The 16,486-nt window shown below is 48.7% G+C and overlaps 1 protein-coding gene and 1 non-coding gene across 5 annotated transcripts in view; both read right to left on the reverse strand.

Moving 5' to 3' along the window:
• IGFN1 (immunoglobulin like and fibronectin type III domain containing 1) overlaps nt 1-16,486 on the reverse strand; it is a 48,172-nt gene that overhangs the window by 25,066 nt on the left and 6,620 nt on the right. For all 4 annotated transcript variants that reach the window (XM_053607540.1, XM_053607538.1, XM_053607541.1 and 1 more), the window contains exons 2-4: nt 2,991-3,042; nt 2,385-2,507; nt 1,083-1,222 (exon numbers count right to left, since the gene is read on the reverse strand). In XM_053607540.1, the coding sequence (XP_053463515.1) occupies nt 1,083-1,222; nt 2,385-2,507; nt 2,991-2,997 (270 nt within the window). In that variant the 5' untranslated portion in view covers nt 2,998-3,042. The remainder of the gene's footprint in view (nt 1-1,082; nt 1,223-2,384; nt 2,508-2,990; nt 3,043-16,486) is intronic.
• LOC128597815 (U6 spliceosomal RNA) lies at nt 9,270-9,376 on the reverse strand. The gene has a single exon (XR_008383374.1). It is a non-coding gene; the product is annotated as a U6 spliceosomal RNA (small nuclear RNA).

Below are 16,486 nucleotides of genomic sequence, written 5' to 3' on the forward strand. Positions count from 1 at the left end.
CCATGGGCAGGGGAACAGGCCTAGCATTTCATTTCCCTTCCTCAGCTTCCTAGACGTGCTATGTGTTGAGGGTATAAGGTAAGCAGGACACAGTTCTTATCCTTGTAGGGCTCACAGTGTTTATGGGGACAAACTCCAAAATAAAAACCTGGATCTGGATAGGTGGAGGCACCAACTCTTTGCCATCAGAGGCAACGTGGTGTAGCAGAAAGAATTCACTTGTAGGGCACTGGATTTGGGACTGAAAACCATCTCTGTCACGATTGCCAGATGTGGGACCTCGGGGAAGCTACCCAACCTCTCTAAACTGTGTTTCTTCATTTGTTAGATGCGTATAATAATACCTCAGAAAGTACTGAAGACTCAGGATTAAATCATGTAATCTGTGTTTAGGCCAGGGCCTGGCACATGGTATATGTTCCATGGCTGGTATACATATTACCAATATAACCAAGATTCATTGAGTACTCACTATAGGCCAGGCACTGGCTAGACCCTTTACATAAACCTTTAATTCTCGTAAGAACTCCTTGATGTAGGTACTACAGTAGGGAGGAAGACTTTAATTAGAATGTCACTAAAGTATACTATAGCCTTCCTCCAACCAATCTCCCCTATAGGCCACTTCCTGCTGCAGGGAAAAGGGCCATCCTTCCCTGATGTAGGTACTTATTGATGTAGGCACCACATATACATATAATATATATACATATAACATATATATGTATATGTAGGTACTACATATAATAATGAGTATTATTATCACATGTTACAGATAAGGAAACAGGTAGAAAGAGGGAAGTAACTGTGAAGCAGGGTGGTGGCCTAGGCGCTCTGACTCCAGAGCTTAAGCTCTTAAGCTGCAGTCTACATCCCCTCCCAGATTATTAATAGAGGTATCTGCGAGTCTGCTGGGTCCACTCCTGGCTCAGCAACTTTGAGCCATGGAATGGAGTTGAATGGACTCAACTGCAACTAAGAGTCTCTTACTCCTCAGGGAGATTAGAAGCCACCAAGAAGACCTTCAAGGGGATGGGAAGAGATGCGTGGACCCTGGGCAAGGGAAGAGCTTTGGTTCTTACCTGTAGCACATGCTCCTTGCTGCCAGGGGCAGAGGAGACCTGGTACTTGCTGGAATTACTGAGGTCACCTTTGGTGCTCTGCCAATGCACCTTGGGCCTGGGCTCCCCGCAGACCACAGCCCGAAAGATGGCATTTTTCCCTGAAGTAGGAAGAGGCATGTAGGGAGACTGGTTGGGGAAAGGCTAGAGTGTGCTTTATTGGGAGTCTAACTAATGTCATCCTCCCTGCTCTAGGGATCTCCACTGCCCATTCTGAAAAGTGTGCCAGGTCTTGGTCGCCTTGTCTCAAGACTCGTGTGAGGGGGAAGGCGGTAGGTTCCAGGCACCGACAAGAGAGTCCTTGCCTGCTTTTGTACTGCAGAAGCCTGGGCTCCTTGACAGAAAGATCAGCTAGACTGTCCTCAGTAAAAAAAGGAAAGCCAGTAGGGCTTGGGCAGGAGAAGGGCGTTTTTTTTTTTTTTTGAGAGTGGGTGTCCAAAGGATTCTCCCAAGACTAGGAAGGGGATGAGATCTTGAGGGTTCCATTTCTACCTTCTAGGGGGAAGAGGAATGACAATTTCAGAAAGGAAGGGCTATTTGGTGCTCAAAGGAGCTAGTCCTGAGGCACAGGGCTCCAGAAAAGACCCCAAGTCTGGCATGGGAGCCTGGGAGCTGCTTACCCTCACAGAGCCCCTCCGCCTCCCACAGGGTCATCTCGGTAGAGAGCAATATGGACTCATAGCCCAGGGGCCCTCCCCAATTTCTCATGACCTTGTTCAAGATTTAGAAAAATAAAGTGCTGCTATTTTCCTTCTACCAGAATATTGTGAACTAAAAATTATTGTGAGGATCTGCGTTGAGAAGAGAACATCAATTCCCACCCCTTTCCCAACAAGCCTTTTTTGCCCACCACTGTCTTGGGCACTTTTCTCACGTGGCCTTCCAGAGCCCAGTCTGGGAGCCACTGGCAATGTGGCTGCCTGGAGGCAAGGGTTGAGGGGAGTCAGAATTAGCTCGGTTGTAACATGGCCTCTCTGCAGCGGCTTTGAGGCAGGGAGAGGGGAGAAGGGGACTAGGAAACATAACTTCTCTCTGCTTCCCAATTTAGCATTTCCCTGTCCTTGTCCCCCAGATATTTCTCACATCAGCATAACATGGTATCTCTTCACTCCCTTTCTCCCCATGTCTTAGTAAGAGACCCAAGCAGATACCACCCAAGTACAGGAGGGAGACACGAAATGGCCCTGTGATGGGTGGGGGGACAGGGTGCCTGCTAGGAGGTGACGGGGCAGGAATCTTGCCTACCCACCCCCAGGCTCTCACCCTCCTGCAGAGCCAAGGTGACAGGCTTCTGCTCAAAGTCCGGCGTGCTGCAGCCTGCAGGGATGTCCTCCACCAGCTGCCGGATGCTCACCCCAGGGACGGAGGACTTCTTCAAGGGCTTCTCTGGGGAAGGCAGGAGAGACAGAGGTGGACCTTTCCCCCTTCTCCCCTCTTGTGTGGCCCTTCAGTAGAATGAAGCATTCACCCCATCACCCAAGGAGCAGGAACCCCCTCGTCTCTCGGCCCGTTGGGGCAGGACTGCAGGTCCTTCCTCTTGCCTGTGCAAGTGCTTTTGCATTTTCTAGAGGGAATCTGATGGAGGATCTTCAGCAGTGTGAATGGAGCCCCTGTGAAGTGGGCAGTGGGCACCCTGGAAGGCCACAAGCGTTTCCCTGGGAAAACCTTGGGAAGGAAGAATGGGGAAGGGCTCCTCCTCAGGAAGCGGGAGCCCATGTGGGGGCGCTGCACCTCGTATTTAAGAAAACAGTTTGAAACTCAAAGCCAAACCTTAAAAAAGACAAAGAGCCCACTAAGTCCTCCCAAATCTTTGGCCCTTCCTTCCTCTCCACCCTGGGGAGTAGGAGAGGAGGGTGGTTCTTCTCTCACCTGCCATAGTTGTGCCTCCTCTTTGGCTCCCCCAAGAGCGGAAATAGATCTCCTGAAAACAGAAGGTAGTATGGCTCCTGCAAGGTCCAGACTGGTCTTCTCCCAACCCTCTCACGCCATCAGTGTGCCAGACAATATCTGGGGCAGGAACTGGGAAAAGCTGCTGTCCCCAAGAGCTTGTCTAACCCAATTAATGGCACCGACTGGTTTTCTGTAATTCCCTGACTCCAGCAAAACCAGTCTCCCAAAGACCAGGGAGGGGGTACCCAGCTGGTACCTTTCCCAGAAAAAGGGAACCACAGGACTGAGCCTACCCTCTACCATATTGGTCTGGCCTCCCAGTGGGACCCTGGGCCTGATGTCCACTCTGGGTGAGACACAGTCTTCCCAAACAAGAGGAAATCAAACTCATTCAGGATCCTTCCAGCTGTTTAACAGCCTTCGCCCCTCACTTTTGGAATGTGAATTCTCCAGGGACATTCTCTGGGCCTCCTGGCTTCTCCCCCAACTGTGGGACTTTCTGGCAGTGCCCAGTAGCCCCTCACCTCCCACATTCCCTGGATCTGGAATTCTTTAGATCACAAGGTCTGCAGGGGAGAGTCTTCAACTTGGCTGCTCTTAAGCTCTTCTCTGCCCAGACCAATGGGATCCCCATAAATCTATCTGCTCCCCTTTGAAGCCAGCAAATTACAGTGTTACGTGAATGGAGTGTTTTCCATCCTCTCCCCACCACCACCACCATCTATCTCCCCATGATTTCTCTTAAAGGCATCCATCTGGTATGGCCGATAGTGAATCCGACACAGGGGTGGGGTAGTTGGGTCTCAGACAGGATGAGAGCCATAAATTTGGGGGCAGGTGGTCTTGAAGGAATTGCCCAGCAATCCCACCTCCTGTGAAATTGGCGCATAGCCAAGCAGTTCCATTTTGGTGATTCCATTTCCTGCCCAAAGAGCCCTGTTATTAATATAGAATCACATATGACAGAGCAAATTCCTCCCTCCAACTGAGACTCTTTCATTTCTCAACTGCCCACCCACTGGCACTTCTGGCCCCAGGCAACCCCTCTACAGCTCAGGCACTGCACCCTAGTGCGCTGGAATGCCATGGTGTGCCAACTGCGTTCTAGAGCAGTCACAGGTGTCACAGCCGTTATGTCACAGGGATCATGTGGGAGGGTGGAGAGGGAAGGCAGCCACCAATGGAGGAGGACACAGTGGGCCATCATTGGAGGAGAGTGCTGCAGAGGCCTCCGTCCCACCCACTCCCCACTACAATCTTCTGGTAGAGTCAAGTGCATGCACCCGTTAGTGGCTCCACACTGAAGCAGTCTGAGTGGAACGCAACCATCTCAGTAATCGTCTTCATCATCGTCCCCATCATTGGCATCACAGGCTGTCAGTCAATTACTCAGCTATTCATCACACATGCAGAAATATAGTGCCACTCTTACCCCTCCAGACCCCACCCACAGGTCCCAGCTGCAGGCGGAGAGGGAAGCAGAACACTTTAGCGAACTTAGTGCCCAATGTCAAGCCATATCAGTTTCTGGACCTCCCTCCTCTTTCAGAAATAAGCCAGATTTGGTACAAGGTCAATGACAAATGGGTAAGGGCATGTTTGGTTGGAGACTAGAGAGATGTGGTCATAATTGTAGAGGGTAGAGAAGGAAATGAATACTCTCCTCCTTCCTTCTCACATTTAGGAAGAATCCCAATTTTCCTGGCGCCAAATGGCAGCTTGTGTCCTCCCCAGGGTAGTATCTTCTTGGCCTTTTCAGCACCCATGACCCCCACCTTCAGCCTCCACCTGCCGTTCCCTCCTCTAGATCCAAGTCCCTGCTATCTACAACTCCTTAACTGGTGGATTTTGACGCAAGAAAAGCCAAACCAGGTTTCTTTTGACTGGTTTGACAATGTTATTAGCCAAAATATGGCAAGTTGCAGCCCTGAGGTCCTTATTCTGGGCTGCTAGTGATATTTTCAATCTGGTCACTGTATCCCACTCTAAGTCAAGCAGTGCTCCAGGAAATCAGAACCAAGATAGAACCACCCAGACAAGACTTACTGAAATCCTCTCCTTCGATATCCTGGAGTCACCTAGAGGGGCTATAGATGTACCCAGCATGGGATCAGCCAGCCAGGCTGAATCTTCACCAGGCTGATCCTATGCCCACTGCCTGCCGCTTCTTGAGTAGAAAAGATACAGAACAGCTCAGTGTCTCCATCTCAGCCCTACCCTGGCCTTGGTGTGCAGCCAGGTGTGCAGCACCCACTTACCTGGGTGCACAGCCAGCCTCCTGCCTCCTGTCCGCTCCCTCCTTCCTGTGTCCAGCTGCTGCTTGCTGCCAGAGCCTCTGGGTCAACTGACAGTGGACAGCAGGGCTGCAGCAGGTGTCACTGCAGGCGCCTCAGCTCCCTCCGCCCCTCCCACTTACCCCACCTCCCTCCTCCCCCAGTCTAGGCTTGGCAGGGCAGGGTCCCCTAGGGCTAACACCCTAGCCTCAGAGGCGAGAGACGGAAGGGTCCTATGACATCAGCCCATCCAACTCCTCTTCACAGAGCTTTAATCTCAACCAGATTGGCTTCGGGCGAGTTTGTTCCATGATGCCTCATTTATACGACCCCTCACAGGGAGCGCATTTTCATCATCTGAAGCCTTAAATTTTCAGCTAAGTTTGTTGCTGGAGACCCATGAGACCATAGGTCCTACAGATACATAAACACTCTTGGGAATCACATCTCAAAGTGATACCAAACAGGCAACAAATTTCAGGAACCAGTCACAGTCTAGACTCCATTGAGAGCGGCCAGGAAGGAGGAGGGCCTGGGAATTGTGCAGCCAGGAGGCCTTCTGGAGAAGGTGAGCTCACTCTGGAGCTTCTTCAAGGATAGAACAGGGGATTTGACCAGCTAGGCTGGGGCCATCTATCCAGTTGGCAGGATAGATGGTTGAGTTTTTGAGCAATGTGGATAGAAGATGGAAATTGGGACTGGGTGCAGTGACTCACGTCTGTAATCCCAGCACTCTGGGAGGCTGAGGCAGGTGGATTGCCTGAGCTCACAGGTTCAAGACCAGACCGAACAAGAGCAAGACCCTGTCTCTAAAAATAGCTAGGTGTTGTGGCAGATGCCTGTAGTCCCAGCTACTTGGGAGGCTGAGACAAGAGAATTGCTTGAGCCTGAGAATTTGAGGTTGCTGTGAGCTGTGAAGCCATAGCACTCTACAGAGGGTGACAAAGTAGAACTCTGTCTCAAAAAAAAAAAAAGTGATGGGAATAGCGATAGATTTTCTTATGGAGAGCAGAGGGCAGGTGAGGCACAAGAGACAAGACCACGTAGTCTGCTTTGGAAGAGCTACCAAGTCCCTCTCTAAAGACAGGGAACTGTATTTATTGCCACCAATAAGCAAAGTTTGACCAAGGATTCAGGTGAAGTAGAAGGGAAATGGGGCTAATGTTTCCTTCAAGGAGAGGACACTGAATATTTGCATGTACTCATTAGCACCTTGCTGACTCTACAGGAGCGACTCTCCTGTCCGTGCTCTGAGAGGGGAGGAGTTTGACCTCCGAAGCTCAGAGGTGCCTGTGCGCGCATGCACACATTTGCGTGTCCTCCCTGTCCATTTCTGAATGTCAGAGGCTGGTCTTTCACTTATTCAACAAATACCCGCTTAATACCTACCTTGTGTTGGGCCCGGGCCCTGGCCCTGGCACTGTGTTAAGCCCTTAGTATAAAGCTAAGCAAATGGCAGAGCCCTCCCCTCAAGAAGCTCACAGTCTAGTGAGGCAGAGACTCATTACAAGATGTTAAACATCTGCTTATAAACTATGATACAGGCTCTAAAGGAGAGCAGGGAGAGCAAGGAAAGCCAGAGCTTAGAGAATGAGTGAAAGAGCTGAGTCAGGAGAGTTCAGTCCAGTAGGCTTAGGAGGCCATTGAAGAGTTTCAATCTCTATTTACAAAGAGCTATTGAGGTTTGTTTAAGCTAGAGGAGTGACAGTGTCCAATTTGTATTTTAAAAAAAAAAAAAAAAAACTCAGTCTGTGCTGGGCATGGAGATTCACTGCCTGTAATCCCAGCACTTTGGGAGGCCGAGATGGGAGGATTGCTTGAGGCCAGGAGTTGGAAACCAGTTAGGACAACATGGTAAGACCCTCATCTCTATAAAAAGAAATTGTTTTTAAATTAACTAAGCATAGTAGTGTACTTATGGTCCCAAATACTTGGGGGTCTGAAGCAGGAGGACCTCTTGAGCCAAGAATTCGAGGTTACAATGAGCTATGATTGCACCACTGTACTACAGCCTAGATGGCAGAGTGACACCCTGTCTCAAAACAACAACAAAAACCCTCATTCTAACTGTAAGGAGGAGAAGGGATTGAAGGAGGGAGTGGGCAGGCTCTTGGGAGGGCAATCTATTATTGTCACAGTGGGCCTGGACTCCAGGGACCTCCTGAGCTACATGCTGCATCCCAGGAGGGGGAAGAAGGAAGCTGCAACGTGGTCCATTGCGGAGCCTTTCAGCATTTTAGGAGACTATTGCAGACCTCTGCCACCCCCAGGTAGCTAGTGAGCTCTTTCCTGAGGCCTGGGGGCAGCAAATAGAGCCATGAGCCAAGGTGCCCAATGGAGCCAGGAGGCCATTGCCTGGCCTCTATTTCCCATGTTATAAGAACAGCTTACATAGGGTGGCTCTCCTTTCTGCACTGCTTCATACCTGCATCCCTCTCATGGCAATAAGATGAAAATTTCAGGACCCTAAGGAACTGAGAGGGGTCAAATGGCTTTTCCCACCCTCCCCCTTTATCCTCTATCAGATGCAATGTCTAAGAATATTTAGCTATGTCTGGATGTCCAGGAGTCCACCCCCATTTCCCATGGTATAACCTTATTATACCGCCTAATAGACTTTGCCTTAGGGAGATAAAGAAACAAGATTGTGCCTTCCCTGATTGGAGGAATACCTATGTCAAAAGAACTCTGGGTGGAGGATTTGTGTTTGGTGTTCATTCTTCCTCAGTGCCTTACAGAAAGGGCTCAGCAACTTTGGCGTGGAAAACGGTCACAGTTTATCAGTGCTCCCCTGTCCCCACAAGGTGGAAATTCATTATATAGCAGGTACCAAGAGGTTCTGTCCACATAAAGGCCTTCCTTTTTGGGCCTTCACGGGGACATGTCTTGGGTTGGATGAGATGCTCTCTAACATCCTGGCCAACTACAGTCCCCTACAGTCTTGTGACTTGAGTGGACAAGGCACTATGTATTTGAAAAGCAAGGTAAGTCCGTGTGACTCAAGAGAGAGTTTGAATTCATTCGCAGGCTGACATTGCCTCTATATCTTGGTGTGAAAATGGTTCTGCCTTAGAGGAGTGAGGCATGGAGGATCCTCTCCATGGGGCAGTGCCTTTTCTCACCCCCACTAGGGTCCAGGTAGATGGGGTGGGAGAGCAGGGTTCTAACCAAAGACATGCAAACATACACATACATCCACACAATGCCACCAGAAGAGCTGGACTCCCAGAGAAGACCATATATGCTGGTCCACAGAGATGGCTTCAGGGATTTGAGCTGTTTTCTGAGCCTAGGGCTAGGGCATAGGATTCCATTCCCAGCATAGTTGTTACACAGGCATATGGAGATGTGAGAGCTTGTGGGGGCAAAAAAACCCTTCCTGTGCTTCACACCAGTACCCCTTGGCCACCAGGCTGCCCTCCAGTCTGTCCCCAGCTGCCTGCTGGCTCCCTCTCTCCAGTCCAGCCCACGGGTCAGCCTTAGTCCAAGTCTTTCTCACCCCACCTTCAGTGTAATCAATCCCATGGCCTCATAGGAATGAAGACCTTGGAGACCCCAAGGGCAATTTCATGCTTGCAAAGCTGGCTTTCGGTAACAGAGAAACTTGAGTCAGGTCTCAATCCCTTAATCCGCGAGGGCCTAACCCAACAGGCCCAGCTGGCCTGAGGACTACAGAAGCGGGTCCAAAGGACCCTTCCTGGGGAAGAGAAGCTAGGGAGGAGTCCTTACTCCAGTTTCCAGGAAGGACTAGACTGCAACAGGCATCAGTCTCTTGGGGCAGCGTAAACCCTGACAGAAGATCAAAGCTGGACAGGGCCTTGAAGACATCTAACGACAACAATAAAATTATAACAGCAACAGGTATTTAACCCTTGCAGAGCTCTTGCTGCATGCCAGATGTTCTTCTTCTAAGTCTTCAGATTTTTTTTTTATTAAGACATATATACATAGATCATGAATACATTTATGCCTTTGTGGGATTCAATAAAACATGGAACGCTTCACGAATTTGGGTGTCATCCTTGCGCAGGGGCCATGCTAATTTTCTCTGTATCGTTCCAATTTTAGTATATGTGCTGCCGAAGCGAGCACAGTCTTCAGATATGTTAACTCATTTAAACAAATCCACAAGGTAGAATCAATTACTAACCCCAATTTACAGATGGGGAAACTAAGATATAAAGATGACGTACCTTTCACGAGGTAACGTCTAGTGAGTCTTACTCTAGTGAGCTACAGAGCCAGGATGTGAAACAAAGCTATCTGGTGCCTGGTCTGCAGTCTTAACAATGGGTATTTTGTGGATCTAATTCAACTCCCTTTTTCTTGAAGGTGGGCACTGGGACTTGGAAGAGGAGTGGTGCCTCCAGAAGGTGCATAGTGAGGTGGCATACAGCCAGACTCACCTCCCTCTGGAGAGTAGCAACAAATCCTTAATCATTCCAGAAAGGTGCACTCTTGAGGTCTCAATCTCAGGTGGTGAGGAGAGGAATAAACTGCTCCTGCTAACCAAGGTGCAAGCACAGGGGACACTCTGCCTCACTCCACCACATTGCCTCTCTCCACACAGCTCCTGCTGTGCCCTGCCCTGGCAGAGAGGAAGAAAGGGGAGCCCCCCCGTCCATCTGTCCCGAGAGCTACTCTAACAGCCACACTGCTGCTGCTTCTCCTGGTGGCCTGAGGCCTCGCAGCTAGAGGTTTTGTGCTGACAAGAGATGGGGAGGTAGGACTGGAGACCTCACCTGAACAGTCTCCTGGAATCCTCACCCAGCTCTCAGCTAAGTTACTGCCCTGCACAACTCCAAGAACCTAAAGCTGAAAACCATTTTCTCAGGTGGGAAAACTGAGTCTGAACAGAGCTAAGGATGCTGGGTAAGTAGCAGTGAGGCAGTTTGGATGAGCCAGCTGCTTCAAGCCAGGAGACCTTAAAAGGGACCCTGAGTCCTGGAACTGGCCCCTGAAAGCCCCAGAAGAACAGCTTGACTCAGACTCTTATATTAGAAACAGACTCCACCGGGGCTGGGTTTGGAGTAGGATCATTCTTCCATGCTGAAGAGGGCACCACCCTGCCCACACAAGAAGGCTGCTCACAACAAATCTAAACTCTTCCCAGCATCCAAAGCCTTTCACCAACCGCCCGACACCCTCCCCACCTGATCTCCAGCTGGTTCTCTCCAGGTCAAGCAAGCTGGCCTCTCCCCACCCCACTCCATTCTCCCTCCCTCCTGGAATGCTGACTTGCCTGCTCTCTGTGATCCCATATTAAGAGGTATTTCCATGTGACTGCATTAATTCACTGCAGGTCTCAGGACTCGCCTGTCCTGTGGACACTCTCTGTCTCCCTCGAGTTCTGGGAATTTCCCAAGGACTGGAATTGCCTCTCCTTCTGGTCCACCTTTCTCCAGCTCACTGTGCCCTAGGACTGGACTCTTCTCACAGAAGCTTAATCATGGGTGGTTTCTCCAGCATCTATAGGGCCTGGGGTTGGGAAATGCTCTGAAGCTATGTCTGCCCTTTCCCCTGCTCAACCTGCAAGGAAAAGTTTCCTTTAAGTAAAATGTGTTAGCAGATTCCCAAAACGGAGCCTCAAGCAGGCCAAATTCCTTGAGGTGGCAGGAAGTCTTCACCTGCAGGCCCACCCACACTGTGGCATCATACCCAGGAAGGTTGTAAAGGGACTTTTGTACCTTGCTATGGGGTTAGGTATTTATTTTGGAGTCTATGAGGAGTCGTGGGAGGTTTTCAGGCAGAGAATTAATGTATCTGTGTTTTGGAAAGAGCCCATGGGTGCTGTGTGTTGGTTAACCTAGAGTAGAAAAAAATCTGAAGCCAAGACCTGTCTCCCCCATTAGACTAGGTAGGGGGTCTGTCTCCCACATCGGATGGGGGGCTCCCAAGGGACAGACAGGGACTTCCAACTCCTGTGCTTACGCCTGGATACACACTCAGGGAAAGACTAGGGCTTGTGGATTGATGGATCTGGGGTAGAAATTCGGTCCCAGATGGCGACATGACTTGTCTGTGGGAACCCTCATTCCCACTGGCCAGTCAAGAAAGAGACCCTGAGGATGCAATCATGTGACAGGGTCTCCCTGCCCCCACCCCCCAGCCTCTAGCCTCACTTCTTCCCTGGGATCAGCTGTCCTCCCTCTGGCACTGACATCCCAAATTCCCAGAAGCCTAGCCACATTCAGCTGATGGCAAAGATCAGGCTGCCAACGCAGGACACCACAGACAGGGCCAGGCCCAGGGCTGGGCAGGGAGCTGTTTGGGACTTGTCAGGCACTTTGAGTACTTGGAAAGCCCAGCCATGGGCAGAAAAGATGGCTGACAGTCCCCTACCTAGGATACCTAGGGGGAGGACCCTTCCTAAGACCTGCTGAGGAGACAGTTCCTGAATTCAGGAAGCTCCTCCTTGGATAGAGAGACAGAGCCCTGGGCTTCCACATGTGGTGGCAGAGGCACAGCCCCTGCCATCTGATTGAGAAGACATGATCTCCATTGTCAAGTCACCATTAAATGGTGCCTGTCATTGCTCTGGTTGGCTCTGAAAGCCAGTTGTCTCTAAAACAAGTGGAAATAGAAACTAGCAGGTAATAATCATCTACAGGGGGCAGCTGTACAAGGCTTTGGGCACTATTATCTCATTAAGTTTTCTCATTTAATTTTACTGTTTCCACTGTAAATTATACGGAGGTATTTGTGCATTCTATTGCCTCCGCCTCATTTACTCATTTATAGTTTGGTTCAATGTGACCTTTGATTATCCAATGAAAAGTAACTAGCACCTACTGTCATTGAAATTATGTTGTTGAAATTATGCATCTTTAGGACATGCGTTTGTATATTGCCCCATGAAGGAAGGATTCTGGCTCGTTCTCTGAGTTGAGAATCATGCTTAATATTCATTTGTCATGGCTTGGGCACCTGTAGCACTGTGGTTACGGCGCCAGCCACATACACCCAGGCTGGCGGGTTTAAACACAGCCCAGGCCAGCTAAACAACAATGACAACTGCAACAAAAAAATAGCCAGGCATTGTGGCAGGTGCCTGTAGTCCCAGCTATTTGAGAGTCTGAGGCAAGAGAATTGCTTAAGCCCGGAGTCTGAGGTTGCTGTGAGCTGTGACACCACAGCACACTACCAAGGGTGACATAGTGACACTCTGTCTTAAGAAAAAACAAATTCATTTGTCAGATGAATAGGCCCTGAGAGGATCTACAAATGATTTCCCTGACTGTTATATGTAGGGGTGGGGGAAACAGTGTCTTTACCACCACTGCTTGATTTTAAGTCTGGAGATATTTGGAGATTCTTCTGTAACTGTGCTGTCTAAAAGCTAGGGAAAAAGGCCAGGTGCAGTGGCTCATGCCTGTAATCCCAGCACTCTGGAAGGCTGAGGTGGGAATATCAATTGAGCTCAGTAGTTTGAGGCAGGCCTAAGCAAGAGAAAGCCCCCATCTCTACAAAAAAATAGAAAAATGAGCCAGGCATTGTGGCAGGCACCTGTAGTCCCAGCTACTTGGGAGACTGAGGCAGGAGGATCACTTGAACCCAGGGGTGTGAGGTTGCTGTGAGCTAGAGTGAGGCCATGACACTCTAGCCTGGGGGCAACAGAGTGAGACTCTTTCAAGAAAGAGAGAGGGAAAGAGGGGAGGGGAGGGGAGGGGAGGGGAAGAGAGGAGAGGAGAGGGAAAAAAAAGGAAAAGAAAAGAAAAAGAAAGAAAAGAAAAGAATAGAAAAGAAAAGAAAGCTAGGAAAGAAGATGCCTAACATGGCTCTGTGTAATAAAACTGCATGATGAGGAAGGGAGAGGTTCCAAATAAAAGGTGACAATGAGACTCTAAGTGGAAATGGAACTTCACCAGGAATTACACAGTCACTTTGGGAGCCGAGTTGTTAGTAGCTTCAAAGTTAGGGGCTAAGTGTTGAAGGTTGGGATGGAGGATCAATGGAGAGACTCTTGCCTCAACCCTGACCACGGCATTATACAATCACTAATGGCTTACCAGAGCTGTCCACCCTCTGGACTCCTGAACTGCAATGGAGTATCCTTTAACAATTAAAGACTCAAAGGAACCCACAATAGATAGTCAAACCAACTTCCCTATTGATTTTGGTTCAGAAAGAGCAACCAGTGAGTGGTTCAACGACCCAACCAGAATTTGAGATGCAAAGCATTAAAACTCCATCAAATACTTAAATATACCCAAGGCCAAATACAAAAAAGTGTCAAATAACCATCAAGCGCTAGAAGAACATCAGTCACTATAAAGTTAGGATGAAGGTTTTGGGTGCACTTAGTGATACACAAAGCATCTGCTCTGCAGAGTGGAAACACGGACCCCATGCGGTCTTACTACTTTAAATTCACGTTTTCTTTGACCCCCTCAGAAGTTTGTAGCCACAATTGATCACCACTAATTTAATTTCTCAAACATGGCTCCCGATACATTTTGGGTTTCTTTTCCAAAAATTAAATCTAACATTCCAGAATTTTTGTGCTACTGTCAGAGTTCAGTAAATGACAGAGAGGCCAGGTGGACATGAAGACTTTTACCAGGATAGCAACTTTGTACCCTGGCTTAGTGCGGGTTACACTGGGCTCTTAGACATATGGGCACCACTAACCACACAACTCCCATGTTGTAGACAGAGTGCCTGACACTCAAGAGGTGAAGTGAATTTGGGTGACTGGGTGAGCTCTGACTTATGCAGGGCCAGAGCTGGAGATGGGCAGATGAGTCTCTAGGCCTCTCAGAATTTGGACTTCACCATTTATAAGACAAAAGACATCCAGGGCTGCTTGCTTGCAAGTCTGTTCAGTTCCCCCTATAGACCTCACTCCTAGAGAACCGGAAAAGACAAGATAAAGAAAGGAAGGGAGAAAGGAATGGAAAGAAAGGAGGAGAGAGCATGAAAGAGATAAAGAATCCTAAAAAAAAAAAAAAGGCTCAGTGCCCCCTAGCACAGTGGTTACGGCTCCAGCCACATACACCAAGGGTGGTGGGTTCAAACCCAGCCCAGGCTAGCTGAACAACAATGACAAATGCAACAAAAAATAGCTGGGCATTGGGGTGGATGCCTATAGTCCCAGCTATTTGGGAGGCTGAGGCAAGAGAATCACTTAAGCCCACAAGTCTGAGGTTGCTGTGAGCTGTGATGCCATGGCCCTCTACCAAGGGCAACATAGTGAGACTCTGTCTCAAAAACAAAACAAAACAAAAATTCCACTAATAGTACTAGTCACAAGGAAAGGTGACAAACCCTTTGGTTTGTTCAGCTCAGTGACACCCTTTGGTGCTACTCTGTCCAAATGCACAGTCAACATCCACAGAGATTTCAGGCACCCGCAGCATGCTTCTCCCTCTTCCCTACTTTCCTTTTCCTAAAACTCCCATGGCTCCCACCCTCTCTGCAGTTAACTCTAGAAAATGCCCCAAGCATCCCTGGGCTAACTTAGATCATATCCCAGGGGACCACCTGTCAGCCTAGGTCATTAGAGGCTTGCTCCTGGGAGATTGACAGGAGCCCGCTGGATCTCATTAATGCCCAAGGCGGAAAAGGGCTTTACTGTCTGATGACCAATTCGTGTCCCTGGAAGAACTTGATCAGGAGCTACTTGATGATGAGCCAGCATGGTGGCTTCATGGAACTGAGAACCTGAAGACCTGAGGTCCATTCTTGGTCCAGTCTTGTGTCCAACCTGGAGGCAGTAACTCTGGTGTTCATCTCCCTGCTGGAGAAAGTTCTCTGAGACTCTCATCCCCATTCCTTCTCATTGTATGGCTGTGATCTGACCTACAGGAGTGGAAAATTGTGACCCAAGCTCATTGTTTCCCTCTCAGGGCTATCTTGTCTGAAGGACTTTCCTCTGTCCCTTGTGAAGGTTCCACTGATGATACAAGGAAGACTTTCACTGGCTTCTCCTGAACCTGGCAGGAGGGAAGCTCTTTGTAGGAGGCTGGGAGCAGACCTCCTGGGGGCTACCCTCTGCTTTACTTACAAAACTTTTAAGGATTTAAAAATACCTTGCATCCTGGGTAGCATGAGAATTTAAAGGAAGATAAATTTTCATTTCCTGGATGACTTTTGGAAATCAGTTTAAATTGACTATAGACTAAAAGGAACAAAACCACAAGCTAGATGGAAATGATAATTGCAGGGAATGTGGTATGGTAGAAGTGACTTGAACTGTTAACACTATAGGGTGTCCCAAAGGTCACCCATTAATTTCCCATACATAGGGAAAATGGGAAATTTTAACTAAACATATCATTATTTACAAAATATTCATTACAAAATTTTACAAAATATTTATACAGTAGTCTCTATGTGTTGGCCAGCTCTTTCTAAAATTTTGTATTATTTTCTGATTCACACCGGTGGACATTTATGATCCTCTAGAACAGTGGTTCTCAACCTTCCTAATGCCGCAATGTATTTTCATTGTTAAAAAGGGGTAACGACCCACAGGTTGAGAACCGCTGCTCTAGAAGAAGTGGTAGGGAATCTATCTCATTTATAATTTATAATTATGTGAACCTGGGCTCAAATCTTGGCTCTGCATATTCTAGTCATATGACTGTAGTCTAGTCTTAAACTGATTGGACAATTGGACATCTGTTTCCTCACTTGTAAAATAGGAAGGGCCACAGACTTTTGAATCAGACAAATCCAGGTTTAAATTCCACTTTCCCCACCTGGGGGACTGAGTAGACAGAGGAAAGAGGGAGTGAGAAGGTGTTTTATCAGAGAAGCACGGGACCACCATCACATAGGACCATAAGGCCACAGGTAAGGCCACAGTAATGACTTTGGCTTACTCTGAACAAGATGGGAAGCTGTTGCAGTGTTTTGAACAGAGGGATCGTAAGATCTGACTCATGTTTTTAAAGGACCACTCGGGCTGCTGGGTTGAAACCAGACTGATGGGCAATGAGGGAGGAAGGAAGGACAGGAGACCTGTAGCCCTGCAATGATCTAGGTGAGAGAGGATGACGCCCTGAGCCATGGCGGAAGGCACAGGAGAGGGAAAGGGGGCTGAACATATCCTTTTATCAGGAGCCCACTCCCATTCCAACTAGCCCATTCCCACAATAGTGGGATCAATCCTCCTCTTAAAAGACCTACCTCCTCATACTCTCACAATGGTGTTTAAATTTCAGCAGAAGTTTTGGAGAGGATGAAGGAGGATGGTAC

The sequence above is a fragment of the Nycticebus coucang genome, chromosome 10 (genome assembly GCF_027406575.1).
Source record: "Nycticebus coucang isolate mNycCou1 chromosome 10, mNycCou1.pri, whole genome shotgun sequence".
NCBI classification, from domain to species: domain Eukaryota; kingdom Metazoa; phylum Chordata; class Mammalia; order Primates; family Lorisidae; genus Nycticebus; species Nycticebus coucang.